The sequence below is a fragment of the Numenius arquata genome, chromosome 24 (genome assembly GCF_964106895.1).
Source record: "Numenius arquata chromosome 24, bNumArq3.hap1.1, whole genome shotgun sequence".
NCBI classification, from domain to species: domain Eukaryota; kingdom Metazoa; phylum Chordata; class Aves; order Charadriiformes; family Scolopacidae; genus Numenius; species Numenius arquata.
In genome coordinates this window covers 2,356,277-2,378,591 of record NC_133599.1, presented here as the reverse complement: position 1 = coordinate 2,378,591, position 22,315 = coordinate 2,356,277, and the positions used below count along the sequence as shown (strand labels likewise).

Below are 22,315 nucleotides of genomic sequence, written 5' to 3'. Positions count from 1 at the left end.
TGCCCTCTCTCTCTTTGGGCACCCACAACCACGTTGTCTTTTGCAAGTGCCTGGGGGATCAAAGCAAAATTCCCTGGAAATCACCGGTTGTTCTGAGAGTTTTGTGGCACAGAAAGAGCCCCAGGGTCTCCCCAGTCTCCTCCTCACCTTCTTGTTTCCCAGCATCAGCTGAACCTGCTGAAGCGACTTGTTTTCCTGGTGAACTCGCTGCTCCCCCAGCCCCTGCCCTTGGCGGGGAGCTCGTGGGTGCCCACAGCCACCTCTGGGGACTTTCTGCTCCCCATGGGCAAAGTGTCCTCTTCTGCCCATGTGGAAATCCCAGCTAAAGACCACGGAGGCCGACCCTTCAGATCCAGCGCCTCCTGCACCGCCAAGGCTCTGGTAACACCGACCTTGCTGCAGTGCCATGGGTGCACCGAGGCTTTTCGCTCGCCGGGAGGAGGGCAGGGTCCAGGGAAGGAGGATTTAATGTTCCCGTGCATCCCAGCTGAGATCTGCAGGGCTGCTGCTCCCCCTGTCCCCTTAGGACAGGCAACTGCTGGAGAGGGTACAGCAGAGGGCTACAAAGATGATGAGGGGCCCGGAGCATCTCCCTTATGAGGAGAAGCTGAGGGACTTGGGTCTTTTTAGTCTGGAGAAGAGAAGGCTGAGGGGGGATCTGATCAATGTTATAGATACTTAAAGGGTGGGTGTCAGGAGGATGGGGCCAGTCTTTTTTCAGTGGTGCCCAGGGACAGGACAAGAGGGAACGGGCACAAACTTGAACAATAGAAGTTCCATCTAAACATGAGGAGGAACTTCTTTCCTGTGAGGGTGGCAGAGCCCTGGAAGAGGCTGCCCAGAGAGGTGATGGAGTCTCCGTCTCTGGAGACATTCAAACCCCACCTGGACACGTTCCTGTGGGACCCGCTCTGGGTGGACCTGCTCTGGCAGGGGGTTGGACTAGATGATCTCCAGAGGTCCCTTCCAACCCCATGTGATTCTGTGATTCTGTGCTGTGCTAATCAACACAAGCGTGGCAGGTTTTGTTTTATTAAAGCTTTTATTGATCTGTGTTTTAAAAAAAAAAAAAAAAGAGAACCTGCAAAGCAGATCACAGAGCTGCTCAGGACATTTCTATATTCGTTATGAAACTCGGCTTCCTGGCGTGGACCAAACCTCTGCTGGGCTCTTCAGCCGCGGTCCCCGGGTGTCTTCATCACCTCCAGGGACACTGATGTCCCCTGCCCTGCCTGAGGGCAGCAGCCTGATGGCTCCGTTCCCCTCCTGATCTATGGGATGCTGCAGCCCTAAGGGACGGCGGGGGCCAACCCCACCCTGTTATTCCCACGGTCAAAGACGGCATAAAACTGACGGATGAAAACATCACCCAGAATCCAGAGGGGTCCGGCGGGAGGGGCGACGTCCAGCCCCTGGAAGCCGCTGGTGCAGAAGGCCATGCCGTCGCTGTACTCCTGCGGGAGGAGAAGTGCAAAGCTGGGGATGAACCCGAGAGCCTCGTGCACACGGAAACACGCAGGAACGATGTCTGCAGGTCCCATGCATGAAGCACTGGGGCTCGTCACCCGCCGGGACACGCGGCTCAGCTCCCGGGGTGGACCTGGGCCACCTTTGTCTCCGGAGCTGCTTTTCCAACCCAGGGGATGGGAATTGGGGGTGATGGCACCCTTGGAGCCACAGCCGTACCATGAGGGTGTAGGCCTGGGCACTGAGCATGTAGGGAAGCCCGTTGATGGTGAAGGTCACGTCGGGCATCACGTTGAGGTTGCTGCACTCCACGGCGTACTGCGGAATAGCCGGGCAGCTCAGCGGGGCTGCTCCACGGGACGTCCATCCCGGTGGGTGGGGGTCCCAGGACTTTGCCCCCTCCTCTCCCCACCCTCGCTCTCACCTCTCCGTCCACAGGTGTGGCACCAATATAGCTCTGCAGTTCTTTCATATCCTTGGTGGGACCTGTGATGAGCGAGGTCCCGGTGTCCACGATGGCCTGGCAGCCGTTGGCACAGAAAGCCACTGTCCCACCCACCTGGATGCTGGAGGAGGAGGAAAGAGAGAAGGACCAGGAGGGAATTATCCTGTTCCCCTGCCCCAGCCCAGCCCTTCCCTCCCTGCCCAGCACCACTCACTTGTCCAGCTGGATCTGCCAGTACCCTTGCTGGGTGACCGGCACCCAGTTCAAGGTCCCCGTGAAGCGGGAGGGGTCAAAGCCACCAAAGAGCAGCTCTCCTCCCAGGGAGGATTCGGGGTTCCTGGAGAGAGGAGGAGTAAACGTGAGGGATTTTCTCCCTTTTACTTTGCACATCACATTTTAAATGGGTGGATTTATACCCACTGTCTTCCTTAGGGTCATTCACTTTATTCCTGTAAGGCCTCAGTTCTGTGATGCTCAGCATGGGACCAAAAAAACCCCTTTAGTATTTCCAGAAAACACCCTTATTTTAGCAGCCCCCCCAAAAAAACCCCAATGACTGAGGCAAAAAACCAACAGCCTGCAGCAAAGCCATGTCCATACGTGCTCATGTAGACGGAGAACATGGGCAGCTCCACCAGATTTTGTGCCATCATGTTGTCAAAGACGGGGGTGACCCCATCCACAGCCAGGGAGGGGTAAGCCAGCCCCAGGATCCCATCGAACTGGGCATCCAGGAAGGCTTTTCCTGGCTCGCTGACGCTCTCTGCAAACTGCTGGTTGCTCACGGTGAGGCCCTCGACCTGTGGGGAGGAGAAGGCTCGATGGTGATGCTGAGTCTGTAGGCAAGTCCCAGGCACTTTGTCCAGAGCAGGAGAAACCAAAGATGACTCACGGCTACTTGGTCAGATCCGATCACCCCCGTCAAGCTGCCGGTCCCGTACTGGATGGAGAAGGGGGTTCCTACCGCCTGGTACGTGCTGGACTCTGAGGGATGAAACTTGGTGTGCGCAGCTGGGGAAGGAGATGGGAGCTCTCACCAGAAATGCTATTTATCTGCATGGCCATGGGTGCCAGGAGCCCCAGCCATGGCTGGTGGCAGCGACCAGCCTTGGAGCAAATCGATGGGGCAACGTGGCATCACCAAAATGCCTGTGTCATGGACACGCTGCTGAGGGAAAGAACTGCTCACGGGACAAGGGGGCACGCTGGTGTTTGGAGGAGGGGTAAACCTTACCCCACTTCAATCTGCCTGAAAGGGGTGAGGCTTGTTAAGGGGAGTGGGATTAGCTCTTGCAGTATTTTTGTGAGACCTGAAGATCATAGAATCATAGAATAGTTTGGGTTGGGAGAGAGCTTAAAGATCATTTAGTCCCACACCTCTGCCCTGGGCAGGGACACCTCCCACCAGACCAGGTTGCTCCAAGCCCCCTCCAACCTGGCCTTGAACCCCTCCAGGGATGGGGCAGCCACAGCTTCTCTGATCAGCACCATCTGCCTGTTTTACAGACAGAAGCAGCCCCCCAGACACCGCTGTACTCATCTACTCTCCCCAGCTGCCCTTGGGCTCCATCGGAAGGAGCCGAGGAGCCCTGGGGCTGCTCAGAGATGCCCCGTGTCCAAGGACAGCCAGGGCTGGACTCGCCAGAGCTGGCTCATGGCTGACAGCCCCAACAAGCCCTGTGCTTGTCACCCGCTGAGCCCCTGGGCAACCAGCCCGGAGCTGTGCCATGCTCTCTGTGCCCGTCTTGTTCCTGCCGCCCAGCCCCGTGGTGACAAGCTATATTATGTGCTCTCATCTTTGCCTGCTTGTTTAAAGGCTCTCCCATAAGAATGGTCTAAAGAACACGTCCCGTCTCTCCCGCGGGCTGATGGTGCTGGTGGTGTGATTGCCGCCTGCGCCTGAGCAAACAAACCCACTGAGCACCCCCCCCCCCCCCCAGCCACCCCCCGGGTTTCTGTTATCCCTGTGTGCCTCGGGGGGCTCAGCTGGGTGGGGGGTCCCCCCAGTGTCCCTGGATTGTGTGTGCTGGTGACCCCACGGCCTCGCTGGGGCCACCCCAGGGGTCCCACCGCTGCTGGCCGGGGGGGGTGTGAGCCCCCACTCACCACAGGCTTTGCTGACGCAGTAGATGGACGGCACCCAGAGGTTGGAGGAGCCTGTGTCAAATACCACGGTGAAGTTCTGGGGGGGGGTCCCGATGGAAATCTGCCCGAAATACTCCATCTGGCACAGAGTGGAGAAGAGACCACTGTCAGCCATCAGCACGCCAAGAAATCCTGGGAAAGGGGAGCCTGTGCCAGGGGGGGCTGCAGGGAACTGATGGGGTTCGGTGCGGGGGATGGCTGGCACCGGGGCAGCGTTTGATCTCTCACGGCCACATCGTGCCAGGCAAAATATAGGAAGCAAATATTTAAGGAACAGCAAGGCCAGCCCAGAACAAAAGGCAGGACGGTGGGTGCGGGCGCCATCCTCTTCCCGCTGGATTCAGTGGGAAGGCAGGACCCTGAGGGGACCCTCATCAGCGGGATGCAGACAGTGGCAGGGGCTTTGGGGACAGGACCCTCATGCTGCAGGGAACGGGGTGAACTTGGGGAACACCCTCCACCTCTGGGTCCTTTGTGATGGGGACTTCCCTGCTGCCTGAGATATGTGTTCATTTGGGAGGAAATTTGTCTCCCCGCAGTGTGCCCGAGAGCGTGGCGGGCTCGGGGAGGGCAGCAGGCAGGGGGAGGGCTGGCAGTGCCTGCCATGAATGCGGTCCCTTGTCCCTTCTCATCATCACATTCCTGGGAACAAAGGTCCAGGCGGGAGCAGGCAGGCGGCGAGCCCTGGCACGCCGGAACACTGGCTGCAGGAATGGGCTTTGTGGGAAGCATTTGGGCATTGGGGACCACTCACTAATGACCTTTTGGGGTGTCTGCTGGGACTCGGCACCCCTTCCCCAGCCCTCGCTGCCACCACGCTTACGTCCAGGTAGTTGATGAGGGGCTCGTTGGTCTCCGGGAAGGCGGCGCAGTCCTCGCTGTACTGGACCATGTCCAGCCTGTGGGCTTTCCAGAAGTGGGAGAGCTGCCCACGGTCCCGCAGCGTCTTCCGCAGGGAGCGGTGACGCCTCAGGGTCACCCTGGGGGAACAAGGGTCCCGGTGACTTGCCCTGGGGCCACCAATGATGCCGATGTCCTGCAGTCCCCCACCTCCACCCTGAGGGTCCCCATGCCACCAGGATGCAGGTCCAGAGCCTGCTTCCCTGCATCCCCCACGATGATGCTCTCTAGCTGGGGCAGAGTGAAACGGGGCATCTGAGGTGTTTTAGGAGACAGCAAATCAAGGGCAAAGCCGGCAGGAGAGCCCACAAGCCTGATTGCAGTGAGGGGTCGGGCAGGAGCTCAGCAGGACTGATGGAAAAGGACCCTCAGGCTGGGAGAGGGGACTTCATGCCGGTGTTTTCTGCCCCGTCTGCTTGCACAGCCCTGGGCTGGAGCTGGTGGCTCATCCCCCAGCCTTCGCTGCAGCCCACTGCTGCTCCCTCCATCCAGAGGGATGGAGACGGCCACGGAGCTGATGGGAGCAAACCAGCAAAGCCATGCATGGTCCCTGCATGGTCCCCACTTTCCCGTGACACCACAGGGTGCTGGGGGAGCTCAGCTCTGCCCACACATCACTGCTGCGCTCGGCGCCGGCTGCACCCCGGGAGCAAAGCCCCTCCGAGAGCCCAGGGAGCTGGGGGGACACCCTGGGGACCCCCCCTTACCTTTTCAAGCCGCTGGCCAGGGAGAGGCAGAGCATGGCGAGGAGGAGGAGGCGCTTCATGTCGGCCGGGCTCTGCAGGTGCGGGCAGCGCCGCGGCGTTGTTCTTATACCACCAGGTACACCCTCGCCCCACTGCGCCCGCGATAACGCCCTGCTCAATGTCAACACGGGGCTTTGGCGGTGGAAATGAATCACTGGCCACGTCCCAGGCGAGGCAGAGGCAGAGCCAGTGCCCCAGGGTCAAGTTTATTCTTGTGGGCGAGGGGCCGAGCAGGACGGGGCACGGGGACGTGCCGGGCGCTGGGCCGGGGGGGGGGGGTCGGCTGCTTTTGGGGGCAGCGAAGGTCCTGCAGCAGGAGCAGAACGGGGTCCCCATCCCACCACCAGGCCCTTATCCACTGGAAATCGCATGGCCCAGCTAAACTGGTGGAACCCCCCCAAAATGCTCCGTTTCCCCTTTCCTCTGCCCCGCAGCCTCCCCAGGGACCTGCCTGATGCCATGGGGTGCTGGGGGGGGTGCAGGAAAGGGAAGCGTTCGTAGCATCGGGTGGTGGCTGAACAGACTTTAAAAGGCAAAGACTAATTAGCAGTGGGGGACTGCTCAGGAATCTGCAACTTTCCCTTTCAAACAGCAGTCAGTGTCATCAAAGCCCGGTCGGCTTTGCGCGGCAGACAGTTACATGGTGCCTTACAGCCGCTAATGGGCTCTTCCCCGGTGGCTGATTTTTGTTTAACACAGGACGGCCGTCTCATTAAGCCCCTGTGAATGCAAATAAAAAATGCTAACGAACAAATAAAGCCTTCAGGTCTGGAGGGGAGGCGAGTGGGGGGAGGCGAGGCTTTTCTTGCTGCCACCAACCTCTCCGATGCCGTGTCCTCCTCGTGGTTGTTTTCTCTGTGTACGGCAAAGCAATCACTGGTGATGGGCAGCACGAAGCTGGGGGGTTTTACCCGGTAAGTAGAGTTCATGCAATTAATGGGGTTTCTACCCTTAGCACTGTTCTAATCAAATTTCCATTTATCTCGGTTAGGCCATTTTATCTAATTAAAGTCCTCGCCCCGGGAAAATAAAGCCCTTGCCTGTGGGGACAGGTACCGGCGGGGCTGTGAGCCCAACGTGGCTACCGGCACCCGGCCTGAGAAAGAGCCACCTCCCTTCTCCTCTTAGGGGGGGTCTTGTCTCTCTGTCCCCAGGATCTGCTGCCGGGCTCCTCCCTCCATGGCTTAAGACGGGTTTAAGCTTAAAAAAATCCCATTAAAGGTTTCTTCGGCGTGAGCGCAGGGACGTGGGGCACGGCGGAGACGATGATGCTGGATGCAGACATTTCTTCCGAGTCAAGTGCAAACTCCCTGCGCTTCCCCAGGCCCACGTTCCTGGCTGCAGTATTTTTTACCGAGTAGCTTTGATGCAAAACTATTAACCTATTTCCCTTTTAAGGTGCAGTTTAATGTACCGGCCTCCCTTCTCATCCTAATCACGTATTCATGGAAGGGATTTAAAAAACAAACAAACAAACATCCTAAACCCAAACCAATGGCAGCAAGTGCCAGATCAGCTGAAAAGCAGCAACTCGATTGTTACGGACATGGTTCATAACCCGAAAATTCCATAAGAAAATCCAGCCTGAAGGGTCATTTGGCTTCTGAGATAAACGGGAGTGTGAGCTGTAGCACAGATGAGCCAAATACTTTAAGCAAAATAGTTTATTTAGTGGAAAAGCTCTCTAATTGGATCATAATAATCTGCAAACTCATGACAGTAGATTCAGAGTTAAAATACGAAGACTAAAGAAATAAAGAGACCCAACCTTTCATTTAGAAATTTTTGAAGTTAAGCAAATCTATTTCTACTTTTACTTAGTTATTTTAAAAGTAGTTTTGAAACCTAAACTCTTAAAGGCAAATAAAAACTGTGTTTCAACTCTAACGAAATATTTTTTTTCCTCTTTCTTTTGGGAGCCAATGCAAGACTCAGACGTATTTGTCCAGAAAATTGGGAAAAAAGGCTTTGTTTCACACGCCTTTATGGCACCTCCTGATGTGGCGGAGGGAGCCCTGAGCAACAGACCAAAACATGCAGAATTATTTATAAGACCGAAGGCCTTTGAATCCATCTTGTTAATAAAACAGCAGAAAAGGCGCTTATGTTCAGAAGAAATGGAATGAAACGTGACTGCCAGCTACTGGAACATCCCAGGTCTTATAAGTAATATATGGCCTACATACAGTCCTGTGTTACTCCCAGGCAGTAGCTGTCATAAACCGTACCTTACCCCATCCAGCTTTACATATTTGCCCTCGGATCCGTTAGAAATTGGTTATGCACCTTGTGTGGAAAACATGCCTCTTACCAGCTCAGTGTACGACGCTTTACTCATTTTAAGAAACCCACTTTCAGGCTAAAAATATGTTATCTGTGGGGTTTTTTTTTTTCATATTTCCTTTACTTCAGCCACTTCCACTATTAGCTCTCACAGATTCAAATCGCACCCAAGTAGCATTTTCTGAAAAGCCTTTTCTTTTTTTCTGTTTATCAAATACTTCTTCCACCTGTTAATCTGTGTATGCATCATTGAGCACTTGAAAGAGTGAAACCCTGCAATAGCAAACACTTACTTTAAAAAAAAAAAAGATAAAAACAAGCAAGCTTCAGTTAAATATTTACCCGAGGCACAGAAGCTGCGGGTGAAGCAGGACTAGAATCCCCCTGTGATGGAGATGATGTGGTCCCCATGGTCCCAGGGGATGGGGGGGATATGGGCAGTGACTGGCTCACAGCAGGGACCTGGTGGGGGACCCCAACTCGCGATGCAGCTCCTGGGGGTGAATCCGGCATCTGGGGGTATGTAGAGTTTCTCAAGACCTGTTTCTCTTCATCTGCAGAAAGTCTGGGAAGGCTCAGTGGGATGCCAGGATGTTACCTCCTCGGGAGAGCATTGCTATGGGAGCATGGGGGTGATGGAGATGATTAAACACCAGTGGGCACCGTCCCCAGGAGTCAGAGACCCCGTGAGAAGGGGGGTCCCTAGCTCCCTGCCCATCTATCTCCTGCCAGGGAAGAAGCAGAAGAGGTCAGGCTGCTGCAGGGCATCTCCAGCACCAAAAGCTGCTTCAGTGTCAGAGCTGAAAAGTCAGTTCTTATGGAGTGGTCCCCCAGAGCTCCCCAAATCTGCTGTGAACCGACAAGAGTGGGTTTGTGACTCTGCCGTTATTAAGTGATGCAGCAAGTGACCACAAGCCAGAATTTTTTTCCAGAAAATGGGCAGGTGGAGGCCCATTGATTCACCCCCAGCAGACACCAAGCCATGCCAGCCTCTGCGACCACATCCCTTATGATTTAAAATGCTTTACCCCAATAGAAGACTTTCACTTGGGAGCACCCAGAGCGCTTTTTGGGTGGCAACTGAATTACTTATGGCTAAGCCAGCTCCACTGCAGCTGGGCAGAGCTCTCTGCCCACAGGGATCAATTTGCTCCAACGAAGCTCAGCTGCATTTTAGCACAAAATTGCTGGAAGACGGAGCAAAAAGGGGGATGCCTCTAAAGAGGACCACCTAGGGGGATACAGCGTCCCCAGCCCCGGAGCAGAAGCGGCTGCAGAACAGCAGAGAAACACCCAAGTATATTTAAATGAGCGGGTTGACAGAGGGGAAGCGTCATGGAACCTCGTGTGGGCTCATTCCTACCATAACCATGGGGGTAGAGCGAGACCGCATCCGGCACTGAGCCATCGAGGCTTCTGCACTGCTGGACCCCCAAAAATGCTGCCAAAACATCTTTAATTCCTGCTCCCTCCACAGCCCCGGCTGTCCAAGTCCGGTGGGAAAGGGAACGTATGAAAAGCTCTGGTTCCCCAGGTAAAACCCATTGGATATTGCTCTCCACCGGCTGTTGCACGCGATGCCTGGGAAAGCGGAGGGGTCGAACATCGGGACGAGAGCTGGGTTTGGTGTCTGCATCCGAGGGATGCATCGCTGCCGGCCTGAGCTTTGCCTGGGGCAGCCAGGCCTGGCTCAAATGGGATCAAAATAATTAAATAATTTAAATTAATTCCTGTGATTTTGCTTACCTTTAGATTGAATGTAGATGTTGTGAATTCACTCCTCGGCAACCAGCCAAGTGGGAGCTCTCTACAAGCCTCGATTTCAGTAGGGCATCTGCCTTGAGAAAGGGTTAATATCCTGGGGGCTGGAGGGAGGGAGGCTCACAGCCACTTACCTAATACACCAACACAGTTCACGTGCCGCCAGCATCTTACTAGCTGTTATCTTCAAAATAGATATTTCAATACGCATATGCGTATCAGTTCTTCAATCTCGCCATACCCCATCGCAGCACAGAAGCTGCCTGCTACTGATATTTGGATTTGGGTCTTATTTTGCAATTTCCTTTTGAACAGCTCATTTTTCAGATTGTTATCTGCTGCTGCAGCGTCTCCTGCCCCACCATAGGAAATGAGCCGTTTAAGAATCACAGCCATTTGAGAAGGATATTTGGGGACAAATCAGTTCGATAAGGGAGGGGAAAAATTCCAGCGAGAAATGGACTTTTAGCTTGGCAGTTGCCAAACTGTTTGGGTAAGTGGAATTTCACAGGAGATTGGTGAGGCTATCGGAAAAGCGTTTGATGAATTACTCTTAGAAATGTGTCATAGAGGAAATTATAGCATCTGATCCATAGGGTGGATAATGCCTTTGCTCTAACTATCAATCTATCTATCAGGCTATCAATCATATTCTTATTATGGCTCCTTTAATCATCATATCAAAACTTTAGTTGAAGGTAACGTCCCTCTTTTAGCCATTTATAAACAGTAAGTACATACGCATTGAGTGAAAATTTAAAGTGCTTTTTTGCAAGTGACGGATCACAAAATGAATGCCCTCGATTGATGTCCTTTGTTATAAATCTCTTGAATATTATGGCCAAAAGTCCCAAGCCAAGGGCTCCAGTTCAGGTGTATGTGTTTTCTGATTATGTGCCTTAAGTCCCCTTAACTTCAACAGGATTTAAGCGCTCACCTAAAATGAAATCCGAGGTGTTTCGAATGTAGAGGTGTTGAAGAGCCACCGACCTTTCTGGCTGGATCTTGACCGATGCAAGAGCCCAACACCAAACCCATGGCCACCTTTTGGTTACTTTCTTCTATGGGTCTTTTTTTTTTTCCAGATTATAGTTAACGCATATTTTTTGTGGATTTAAAGAAGAAAAATAAAGAAATGTGAGAGCAGATTAAAGCAACATTTAAGTTCCTGTTACCGCTAGCGCCGCGGTGGAGCCCAGAAGCTCCAGCCAAGTGTCAGAAAGGACCAAGGCGGCAGTGAATAAAACCGTAAAGCTCGATGATAACGGCGGGGAGGGGTCTGGGGCTGGGGAAGGGTCCGTATGCGAGGGAGGGAGGGAGGGAGGGAGGGATGGGTGCCTTGACTTTATACCTGCAACGTCAGACCACGGCTTGCAAGTGGCGAGACCAATCTCTGGTTGATGTGGAGCAGCGTGAAGCTCAATGGGACCATTTTGGTTGATTGCCACCAGGGCTGGCTGCCTCTCTCTGTCCCACCCAGGACCTCTGGTGCTTTGCGGGGTGTCACACCGGCCACCGAGACGCCTGGCAGGGAGGATGAGCACTTGCGAGTGGTGAGTACAGCATCCCGGGCTGAAGAACCTCAGGTAGCCCTTTGCACCCCCTTGCAGTGGGGGGAACGCTCTAAGATGGAAGGGTGACCCTACTCTGGGCACCTTTCTGCTCGGTTTCTTGGTCCTCGCCTGGCTGTGCTCTGGCCATGGGGATGCTGTGCCGTGGGGATGCTGCAGCCCCTGTCACTGGTGACACCGCTCCTGCTTTTTGCTGCTCTGGGGACAATTCCACATTGTCACTGGGTGGCCGTGCTTGGCAGACACACAGGCACGAGTGGCAGAAACGGCTTGTGATTTTGGCAGGAGCCATATTCGTAGCTTCTCCCTTCCTGCACACTCCCCCCCCCGCTGGCAGTGAGGCTTTCGAAAACCCTGCTTAAGACGGGCACCCAAAAAAAAGAAGTGCAAGGAGCACGAGTCATTTTTGAAAATGAAGCCCCAGATTTCGGGGCACGTCACCTTAAAGAGAAAAAGCAAAACCAAAAAACTGTACCAGCAAACCTTGGTCTAAAACCCGCTCTGAAGCAATGGCAGCCAAACGGTGCCGGAAAGATTTAAAGTAATTTTGGTTGTTTCTTTCACTTTGACAAAATATTTTCCTCCTGTTCAGGTGGGTGCTTGTGGCCATCTCAGCTGTCACCCTGATCCTATACGCTCTCCTCTTGCTGACACTATACATCATGCTCAGCAGGAAAATAGGTAATTTACTGTCTCCTCATTCTTGCTCGTGATCGTCCAGTTCAAAGAGAGAGAGTTTTTTCTCCAGAGCTTCAGCATCCCCCGGTCTGTGAAGCAAAACCAAGTCCTTGTTCTGGGGCTGGTTCTCGGGGAAGGAGAGCTGATGGAGCCAACGGGGGTGAGGGTGGGAGCCGGGCACCCCAGGGACCCGCCAGACCCCCGGGTGGGACAGGGATGGGGATGGGTCAGGGCAGGGACTGACACGGGCATCGCTGCCCTGTGCTGGGGGCCGGGCTGTGGCCGGGGGCTGCCCCGACAGCCGCTGTGTGTGGCGTGGGCAGCATGGGGTAGGGTTAGACAGCCTTTTGTTTTTTCGAAAACATTTTCTTTTATTGCTCCGGTTAGTAAAGCGGTGGAAAAACACCATCAGGATCCATTTGCAAAATATTAACTTGGATGAAGCTACTACTTCCAGCAGAAAAATCTTTCCCCCAAAACTTCTGCCCACATTTGTGGGTAATAACCCACACAACCAAGCTCTGCTTGGCCCCGCGGGTCGAACCCTTTTCAAACTTGCACGGGAAGAGGCCCCGATGGCGTGATTTAACGCTGGGGTCTTTCGTTGTGGGAGGACGGGGCACGCACTTAACCATCTCGGTAATTGAATTGATAGATATTTGCCTGCTCCAAGACATGACAATAATTATTGCGAGCACCGAACTGGCTTTGCCGGGGGGCAGTGCTGGGGTTCAGGGAGCAGGGGGGTGTCCGTATGGCATGGCGTGTGGGGTGCGTGGGACACAGCCGGGGTCTCGGGCTGGAGCAAGGCACTAACTGGCCTCTCGGTTGCAGCCAGCCATTCCCGCGGGGAGCGGGCCAGCAGTAGCCCCCCGGCACAGCCCCAGCAGCCGCCCACCTCCTCGGTGGGAGGGGAAGGGGCGCAGAGACCGACCTACACAGGTAAGGGGGGATCCTGCGGCAACGGGGGTTTGTCCTGGCACGTGAATATAAAGGTGTGGTATTGCATTTGTGCAATTCCTGCTTCCTTAGCCCTCTGTGAGGAGCCTCACTGGCTGTTTCTGGGATGGGAGAGGGGGCAAGCGGCCGGGCGAAGGGCAGGCACAACAGCCGATGGCAATTCCCGCATCCTCCTGCCTCCCTGGGCTTTCCCTGCCCCGTTCCCCATGGGCAGGCGGGTGACGAGGGGAGGGATTACTCTGATGCCCTTTGGATTTTCCATTTCCACCCTCCCTCGAGTGCTGTTTGCTTTTTCTCCCTGGTCATTTTTTTTTCCCTTTAACCCCCCAAGTAGCGATGGCGGTGGTAACGTTTCCTGTTTTTAAGGGGGCAGTGACACGTCTTCAGAGACCTCAGAGGACTCGGACAGCAGCCCTTCCAGCCCGCAGGTACGGCCGCGGGCAGACTTTTGCCAGGACCAACCCCAGCCGCAGCGGTGGAGCTGACGGTGCCGTGTCCCCACGGCTCCTGCCCGGCTGGAGACCCACAGAGCATCGATCTGGGGGGGGCAAATGCATTGAAACACATTGAAATACCAGCATGAGGTATTTCAGTGAGGTTCAATGAGGCCGGGGTGGTGGTTGTCACCTGCCATACGTGACGTTCCCCATTTAGAGAGGAACATCCCCAGGGGGCAGGGGGGTACAACCCAGGCACCTTGAGCGGCTCCGCGCCTTCGTGTGGGTTTAAGGGCAAAGCCACCCCGGGTGGATGCTGGTGCCTGACCTGGGGTTCATGTCTGCTTCTCCAGGGCCCACGCGCAACAGAAAACCTCAATTACACGTCCCTGGTCTTCCCAGGGAAAGGCCGTGGTCCAGGCTCCACCGGGGACTACGAGAACATGAAGACTGGGGTGGACTATGTCAACGTGGACCCGAAGAAGAGGAAAGTGGATTTCTGGTCCTGCTCCAGCCCCGTGGCATCCAAGTCCATCGAGTACACGGAGGTGAAGCTGTGACTCCTGGGATGCTGCTGGCAGGGTAGGGGCTCAGACCGCTGCTGGGACGGGCAGATGCCCGGAGCCCCCAGCAGCCGTGGGACCAGGGTTTCCCCCTCCCCTTGCCTCGGTCAGTGCCTGGCACCGCCTGATGCCTGACAGCTTTTATTCCTTGTAACACTTGAACCCGCCAATACAATTTGCTTGGTATTTTACTTAAATGCATCACTGTTCCTGAAGGCTGCTGAGCGTGGGATGGCACAGGAAAGCGTTTCTCCTGCCCAGGCTGAAACGTGCACTCCAGTTCTGTGGGATGGCCCTTTTTCTCATTTCATGAGAGCAAATGAAACTTCCCCCCCCCGTCCCTCAAAATGTGATGTAGTTCAGGGAGGGAAACACTGGTCTTTAAAATATCCACCCAGACCGGCTGGCATCTCCTCTGCATGATGCTTTCTTTGCTGATGGCTGTCATAAAATACTTTTAAATACAGTTTCTCCACTGCCTTTGCCCTCACTACCCGATAAGCCCTGATTCATCGTCCTCCCCCGCGCTCTTTTCCTTTGATGCTAAAAGTCTTTCCAAGTCCCCATCGCCCTCAGAGCTGTCGCTGGGACTGGGGTGGCCACGAGGGTGGCTTGACCCCCAGCCATACATCAGGGGGATGCCAGGGCCAGGGAAGGAGGGTGGCCCTGCCAGGGAGCTTCCTCCCCAGCTGAAAGCCGTAGGCATTAGCCCAGCTGGAAAAGGGCCGGGGCCTTCCCAGGGGATTTATATGCTCCCTCCTCAGCTGGAGGAGGCTGCTGGCCCCTCCGGGCTGTGAGGGGCACAGCACTGGACCACAGGTCTCCATGTGGGTGTAGGTAAGTCAAATCCCTGTGCTGCGTGGGGAGGGACGATATTCCCTGTCTCCCACCTTCTGCTTTTCCTGCTTTATCCCTGCACCAAATTCCCTGGGTGCAGGAGTTGGGATCTCCCCACCGGAGTGATGCCTGCACCCAGCAGAGCTGCAGAGGATGGGGGGGTCAGTGCCCTGGGCTGGGGCACATGCCACTGTCCCCACTGTGATTTGCCACCAGGTTGCACATTTTCCTTAACTATTGGTTTGATTTCCTGGGGACTCATGGTCCAGCACTGTAATTTTCTCTAACAAAACTGAGCTGAGGGCTCTCCAGCTTGCAGAGATAAGCTTGGGATTGTGAAGGGAACATGCTCGAAGGCTGTTATCTTCTCTGAGGTGCTGCGTCCCCTGCCCATCACTGATTACATCTGCCAGGTCACCTTCATGCTCCTGAGGTCTGGGAGAACCGGTGCCCACGGCTGGGGCTCCCTGTCCTTGCTCTGCCACAGCAAATCACTGCTGCAAACGGAGCCAGCTCCTTCCCATCACTCTGCAGCTTGTTACCTATGATTTTACAAGAAATAAACCTCCCAAGTGCTGAGAAGGGGAGCTCTGCAATAGCTGGGAGCTCTGTTTGGGGGACAAGAGCTGCTGCTTCCCAGGGATGGAGCTGCCCCAAGTGCATCTCAGATCGGCTCAGCAGGGATGTGCTTTAATGAAAGGTTGTGAGAACGATCGATTTGGTATCGATCCCGGAGGGGTCAGGCACTCCTGACTCCTGGTTTTATGACCTTGTTGTGCAGATTGGGCCCAACTTGAAGGGCACATGAAGGAAAATGTGCAAAACCCCAAACCATCTCTGGGAAACGTCCCTGAAGGCCAGGAGAGGTGTGTTCATGGAACTGCAAAACCCAGATAGTGACGGTTTCTGGAAAAACGGATTCAAATGCTTGGTGATTAAAAAGTGAAAATAATTTAAGAGTTAAAAAACCCTTTATTCTTAATGTCTTATTTTTATGGATTTAGCCTGTGGTAACAGAGGGATTAATGCACCTTGCTTGTGGGGAATTCAGTACCTTCGGTGCTTGCTGGGGCAGTTGTACATCGCCCATCAGCAGCTTTTGAGTTCGACTCCCAGAGCAAAGGGATGCTCTTGCCTGCCTCCCTCCTGCTTTTTTCTTCAGTTAAACAGCTTCTGGGAGACCCACAACACGCAGGGAGAAGGGCAGGGGCCAGGATGGCGCTGCAAGGGCATGGCTCACCGCCGGCCACCCCTCCTCTGTGCTCCCAGCTCCCCAGAGCCGTCCCCGAGCCTCGGGTGGTTTCGGCACTCTGATCTCTGCTAAATACCACAAAAGCAGCAGCAATTTGAGAGCAGCTCTTTAATGGGACGCAGCAGCTGCTGAGCAACCCGGAGCAGCAGTGGGGGCTGCGAGCAAAGCTGATGGAGAGTGTCGGGGTGCGGAGGGAGGGAGGCAGGATCTGCCTGGGCAAGCTGGAGCCGGGCCCGGGCTACTGCCAGCAGCTCGGTGGTGGTGTCCGTGTTGTGTTTCAGATGTTCACACCAGCGCGGTGCGATGCCGCTGTGCGGTAGCAGGACGGCTGTGTGTGACAGGAGGGGACATTTCTGCCCTGTGGCTTTGGCTCCATCCCTGTCCCCTGGGGAGATGGGCAGGGGGTCTGGCCCCAGAGCTGCCTGTCTGCAGAGGGCGATGCCAGGGAGCGAAGGGGGGAGCCTGTGCTGTGCCCCAGGGCGTGGGAAATCTGAGTCTGCCTTCTCTGCTCTGCCAGCAAAGCCCCGAGGATGGGAGATGAGGGACTTGCTCGCAGGCAGCTCTCGAGCAGGTGTAGCCACGTTGCCTGCTGCTGTGCTCAGGCTGCTTTGCTGGCATCTGTGAAACACCCAGAGCTCGGGTGCCTCAGGGAAGACGTGCCGGTGCAGCATCCCTGGTGGATAGCTGGGCTGTGAGGTGTTCCTGGAGGAGAGCAGCCTCCTAAGATTCCTAATGTCCGAGGGAGGAGGATGCTGATGGGGCTCTGTCCATCTCCCCCGATGCTCACAGCAGTAGTGCCCACACAAGGGCAGGATGGACGATGATGCTTTCTGCGTTAAGCACACAGCTTTCTGCGAAATGAGGTGCTACCAGGTGGGAGGAGACACGTCTGCAGTGACAATATTAGTGGTGTCACATCCTCCATGGAGGGATGTGCCCGTGGACCGGCCATCACCGCAGCCTAGAGCGTGCCTGACTCTGTCACCACCTCCTCGCAGGGTGGGTAGAAGTCCTTGGCGCTGCCCCCATGCAGGGGGAGGCCGGTGGGGCTGGCGTGGTGGCTGTGGCTCAGGATGGTGGTTTTCCTGCTGCAGAGGCTGCCGGTGGAGGCCTGTCTCCGCAGCCTGGGCCGGGGGCCACCCCAGCAGGACAGGCAGCGAGCCGCATCCTGCAGCAAGTGCCCACTGAAGAACATGTAAATCCAGGGGTTGCAGCAGCTGCTGAGGCTGGCCAGCAGCATGGTGATGGTGAAAGCCACGTTGGTGGACTCTGGGAAGGCAAAAGAGAGGGATGAAACATCCACCAGGCTGGGCAGGGTCCCACTGTGCAATGGGCAGGATTTTGGGGGCTCTTTGCGGCTCAGCCACGTGTCTTCTGTCCCATCCCCATCATCTGACTGGCATTTCTTGGGGTAGGAGAGCTTGCAGCGTGGCAGGCGGAGCTGGGCTCTACCCTTGGCTGAGGTTTGCCGGTGGGTGATGTACTGTAATGGGGATGTGCTGCGAGGTGAGACCCAGCAGCTTTTGGACCTACCTTCACCCTGTTTTCTGGCCAAAGCACCTTCCAGAGGCCTTTCAATCTCGGATAAAGGTCCTTCTACCCACGGGCAAGCTAGGAGAGCTACTGAAAATTTCCAGAAAAAGTCAACCCTCGAAATCAGAAATCCACTTCTGAAGCCTCGGCAGCTGGCTCAGCAAAAGCCTGAGGGCCACTCGATGCTCCACGTGAAGGGTCTGCTCCAGCAGCACGGCGAAGCCATCCTGGCAGAGAATGGGGGCAGCTGGCACAGTTAAAACCTTCCCTGCACTCAGGTACCAAGTGCGAGCTCCATACAGAAGCTCCTGAAGCAAATTCCCACATGAGGGAAGAGACACACTTAGGAACGATGTGCCCACAACATCTTTATGCATCCCTACAGGTGAATGTCAGAAGCCATTGCTTTTCAGTGGTTTTTCTGGTGAAAGTGGTGATCTGACTCCATAAACTGCTTTCTATAAATACCACTGGGGAGCTAGTCTGTGGCCTTCCCCATGATTTTTAAACCGACAAAATAACAGACAGGTTTTGTTTGTTAAAAATGCAATGGGCGCACTCTGTGCCTGCTCTGGGCTGCAGCCCACCATCCCCACCACTACTCACCATCATCAGGAGCATCCTCGTCCCACACTGACCACATCTGCATGCTGAAAAAGGGTGCCCAACAGGCAATGTAGGCCACCACGATGACAAAGGTCATCTTCACCGTGCGGATCTTGGCCCGGGAGATGGTCCGCACGCTGCTCACCCGTGAATGCTGCCCGCTGGGGCATTGCCCGCTCCTCTCGGAGGAGCAGGGAGCAGGAGGGACAGCCACCGTGGGTCCCCTCGTGCCATGGCCACCGCTCTGGGTCTTGCCCTTGAGGTTCTTGCAGATCTCGTAGCAGATGAGGCCGTAGCAGACGGTGAGGATGCCGACAGGCAGGATGAAGATGCACAGTGTGGTCCAGGTGATGTAGGCTCGGGCTCCCCAGGGGTACCTGAAGTCCGCCCAGCAGTCCAACACCCCCGAGCCCTGACGCACCTCCCGCAGGGAGAAGATGAAGATCTGGGGCAGGCTGAGCAGGCAGCTGAGCAGCCACGTCGCCCCGATCATCACGTAGGCCTGTCGGCTGGGCTGCTGCAGGGTGCGCAGCGGGTGGCACACGGCCATGTAGCGGTCCAGGGTCATCACGATGAGCATGTAGGTGGAGGCGAACATGCTCAGCACCTGCAGGTACTTGACTGCCCTGCAGAGCGGGTCCGGCCCCAGGAAGCGGTACGTCACCTCCCAGATCATCTGCGGCAGCACCTGGAAGAGCGCGACGCCCAGGTCGGTCAGCCCCAGGTGCAAGATGAAGAGGTGCATCCGGCTCATCTTCTTCCTCAGGCGGTACATCGCCAGCAGCACCCCCACGTTGCCTAGAGTCGCGACAGCCAGGATGGTGGCCAGCACCCCGATCTCTGCCTTGGCCAGCTCCTCGTCCCGGGTGTGCAAGAGGGTCAGGTTGGGGTCCCCTGCCAGGGTTTGGGGGCTCAGCAGCCCCTGGCCGTGCCCAGGCCAGCTGTGATGAGTGCCGTTCCAGCCCCAGCCTGGCTCCATCCCTCTGGGAAGCTCTGCAGGAGCACAGGCAGCTAAAATGCTCCTCTCTGATGGCCTGTTAAACCCTTCCCCACCTCCCCAGGGCTGAGCTCTGTGGGTCAGTGCTGCCCCTAAGCACCACTACACCGGCTCCTCTGCCCCCAGCCAGGGGATCTGGACATCCTGTGGTCCTCCCCACTGGCACAGGTTGTCACCTCCTCTCCCCTGTGCTCCTCAGCATCACATTAACCCTGTGCCGAGCAGCTGTAATTCCCCTCTCTGGCTGGGATGCTCCATGCAAATATTCCTGATAAGCAAAGAGGTGCAAGAGCCCCTGATTCAGTCCTTGATCTTCCTCTTGCCTGCACTAAACATTCCCAAATCCCTGTTTCTCCCTGGAGTGCTCATCTTGTGCATCCTCTCTTCCCCCTGCGCTGGTAAATTGACGGGAGAAGGGGACTCCTCTTTGTTGCTTCTTTCTGCTGCAGCAAAAATAACAGAAAAAGCTACAGAGGCTGCACCTCTTTGGCCTCTTCCTTCCAAGAATAGTCAAAGCCAGGGGAGCGGTGTCCGAGCGTCTGTGTCTCTGCGGGAAGCGGGGCGGCTGTCTGCCAGCGGTGGCTCTCGGTCGCTGTCACACACGCTGTCGTGTGTGCACGCCTGGGTCTGGGATTTATAGCCTGGCAGCTCCCCTCCCTGGCTGGCCCCAGCCTCCGGGCTCCACCGCACCGGCTCTGCCGGACGCTGCAGTGGGCAGGGGAGACCCAGTTCCCTTCCTGCCATTCCCTCCGGAGCTGTGATCCTGGGGCTTTTACCAAATGTGATTTCTGAGCAAGAACCGAAGGCTGGGAATCCTCCTGCGCTTCCCTCCTCGTCCCCTGCGTCCCCTCTTCTGCGGCGTGTTGGGGAGAAGGGAGCTGGAGGGGTCTCAGCAGCTGCAGGCTTCATGCAAAGGTGTGAGCCAGGGGAGCGGCGATGAATGGCAGAAACACCCGGAGTCAAAGGACAAATGCACTATAAATTGCGTGGCTGAAAATAGAGATGGAGCTACAGCTGAAACGCTCCCGCATCTCGCCTGCCTCGGCAGAGCTGGGGCCGGGAGCTCAGGCCCCCCCTCGCCTGTCTCTTCTCCTGATCTTCTCTTCCCACTCTTTTTTGAGCCTTCAGTGTGTTTTCCCACATGGTGTGTGATTGCAAAACATTTTCATTGCATACCTATACAAATATACGTGTGTTTGCCTGTATATACACAATTTCACTTTTGTTTCGCAACATGAAGGCTTTGGTTTTCCCCTACTGGCAACTTAATTCTGTCAATAACAAATAAAGCCACCCATCTATTTCCAGCATTTTTTCCTTTCTCTACTGGGGAAAGACGGCAGCAGGGAACAAAAGAAACCACCGGCACCGGCTTCTTCCCAGCTCTTGTCTGCTTGAGACGGGCTTTGCTGCTCGCAGAGCCCGCTCTGGCTCGCTGGCTGGGATATTACAATTAAGTTGCCTGCAAGAAGGCTGCTATTTGCTGAGTAAAGATTTGCAGATCACCTCTAATAACCATAAATGAGCGCAGTTTGTATCTAATTAAAAGACATTCATCCTTATAAGAGCCCCTATGGATATAAAGTACCCGTCATGGGAGAGCGCCTGGCTGAGGTGCTGGAGGTAGAGAGGGGAATGTATTTCAGTGAATAATGTAATTTTCTATGTTTGTGATCAGACAGCTGATTTTCTGGAAGATTAATAGAGGGCAGTGCAAAAAAAAAAACCTACAAGGCGTTGAAAAGCTAAGATGAAGGCAGAGATGGAAGGGCAGATTCTGCAGAGAGAAAGAAACATTTAAAGGGTTTTGGAGGCAGACTCGGCTTCTGCTGACACCAGTTTGATTTGGGAGCAATTCCCTCGGAGTTAGAGCTTTTACTCCAGATTTACCTAAGTTCAGTTGCGGGGAGAATCCTTCTGCAAAGGCACTTAGAGGAAAGTGAAGCTATTTCACAAAAGAAGGAAAAATGATCCTTGCAAAATAGAAATTCATTTTCTTTAGAGAGAGAGAGATTAGCGCGCCAAGGAAATTTTTCAAGTGGATGGATTAAAAAATAAACCCCTTTTCTTTCACTAGTTTCCTAGACATTTTGACACATCGCTAGCATTGCCAGGCTGTACGTGCTTCAGCAAAACCGGGGCTGGGTTCTCCCACTCGGCAGCTCGGGAATCGTGTGCTCTGGGAACCCCGGGGGGGTGATGGCCCCGGGCATCCCAACCCCACCCCACCCCAGCTGTAGATATTTAGGCTGTTTCCCACAATCCCAGCCCTGGGGAGCAGAGCCTGGAGGTCTTGCGGGATGAGGAAAATGCTGCCGTTTTCTGGTAACCCATCTTTTTGTGCTCGGGTGGTTTGTGTGCCCGGCGGAGGGAGGATGCGTGTGCAGTGTCACCCTTAGGGCTCTGCCAGCTGGTTATCGCTGCCACGGCGTGACCTGAGCCCTGAAACCCTGTTGTCACACGGTCTGTGTTACCTCCCTTCCCTCCGGGTGCGATGCTGAGGTGTGGGACCATGTAACTGCGTTTCTAAGCTCTTAACGTTTGGTTTGTCGAGGTAATGCTGTATTACAGAGCTAATTTCTGGCAGCTGGTAGCATCAATACCCCGTGAAGCATCGCTCATGAGATGCTGTTTCTATTACCAGCATCCTGCGCCCTTTTACTGGAGAGCACGGAGGCAGGGGGTTTGTGATTGCTAAATCACTTGGCAGAGGAGCTGGTGACTTTGCTTGGCGGATAGCTCGCTGCTTAAATAAATAAATGAAATTTGCTGGCTTGGGTTTATATGCTGATTTGGCTCACTTTTCAACACAAATATTTTATTTGTGGTATGTGATGGTGTTAAACTTCTATTGCTGACAGCACAAAGCGTACTCGGTCCGTCATTAGCATTTAATCACTGAGATGCCTCCTGTGGTTCAGGTCAGGAAAAAGCAAGTTTTGGTCATGTTGGGCTGGTTCAGACACTGTAAAATTAATGGTGGTGCAACTGCTTTACAGCAGCTTGGGATCATCTCCTTGGAAAGTCTGAGGGCAGGAATGAGGGCTGGGAGTTCCTGGTGTCTAATGTTACTTTTAAAGCCAACTCTCTGTCCAAATTAAGCCATCAGTGACTTCCACCTCCTGAAAACTGCT

The 22,315-nt window shown here is 54.9% G+C and overlaps 3 protein-coding genes across 3 annotated transcripts; 1 reads left to right on the top strand and 2 right to left on the bottom strand.

Moving 5' to 3' along the window:
- Positions 1-1,289: 1,289 nt before the first annotated feature.
- CTSE (cathepsin E) lies at positions 1,290-5,723 on the bottom strand. The gene is made up of 9 exons (XM_074163172.1): positions 5,665-5,723; positions 4,881-5,037; positions 4,019-4,136; positions 2,805-2,923; positions 2,513-2,712; positions 2,127-2,249; positions 1,892-2,033; positions 1,687-1,785; positions 1,290-1,454 (listed from the first exon to the last, which is right to left on the bottom strand). The coding sequence occupies exons 1-9, from the start codon at positions 5,721-5,723 to the stop codon at positions 1,290-1,292; spliced, it is 1,182 nt and encodes a 393-aa protein (XP_074019273.1).
- A 5,560-nt stretch (positions 5,724-11,283) lies between these two features.
- RHEX (regulator of hemoglobinization and erythroid cell expansion) lies at positions 11,284-13,953 on the top strand. The gene is made up of 5 exons (XM_074163493.1): positions 11,284-11,300; positions 11,911-11,999; positions 12,831-12,938; positions 13,323-13,384; positions 13,747-13,953. Exons 1-5 carry the CDS (start codon positions 11,284-11,286, stop codon positions 13,951-13,953), a joined length of 483 nt encoding a protein of 160 aa, XP_074019594.1.
- A 3,053-nt stretch (positions 13,954-17,006) lies between these two features.
- AVPR1B (arginine vasopressin receptor 1B) lies at positions 17,007-19,163 on the bottom strand. The gene is made up of 2 exons (XM_074163381.1): positions 18,185-19,163; positions 17,007-17,314 (listed from the first exon to the last, which is right to left on the bottom strand). Exons 1-2 carry the CDS (start codon positions 19,161-19,163, stop codon positions 17,007-17,009), a joined length of 1,287 nt encoding a protein of 428 aa, XP_074019482.1.
- Between the last annotated feature and the right edge of the window lie 3,152 nt (positions 19,164-22,315).

Excerpts from the sequence above, each read along its gene's own strand:
- CTSE (XM_074163172.1), bottom strand. The coding sequence starts at position 5,723 with ATGAAGCGCCTCCTCCTCCTCGCCATGCTCTGCCTCTCCCTGGCCAGC. Across the intron at positions 2,924-4,018 it reads CTGCGTCAGCAAAGCCTGTG|CTGCGCACACCAAGTTTCAT; the intron begins GTGAGTGGGGGC and ends CTCCTTCCCCAG. Across the intron at positions 2,713-2,804 it reads TCGGATCTGACCAAGTAGCC|GTCGAGGGCCTCACCGTGAG; the intron begins GTGAGTCATCTT and ends TCCTCCCCACAG.
- RHEX (XM_074163493.1), top strand. Across the intron at positions 12,000-12,830 it reads CATGCTCAGCAGGAAAATAG|CCAGCCATTCCCGCGGGGAG; the intron begins GTAATTTACTGT and ends TCTCGGTTGCAG. Across the intron at positions 13,385-13,746 it reads GCAGCCCTTCCAGCCCGCAG|GGCCCACGCGCAACAGAAAA; the intron begins GTACGGCCGCGG and ends CTGCTTCTCCAG.
- AVPR1B (XM_074163381.1), bottom strand. The coding sequence starts at position 19,163 with ATGGAGCCAGGCTGGGGCTGGAACGGCACTCATCACAGCTGGCCTGGG. Across the intron at positions 17,315-18,184 it reads CGAGGATGCTCCTGATGATG|AGTCCACCAACGTGGCTTTC; the intron begins GTGAGTAGTGGT and ends TTGCCTTCCCAG.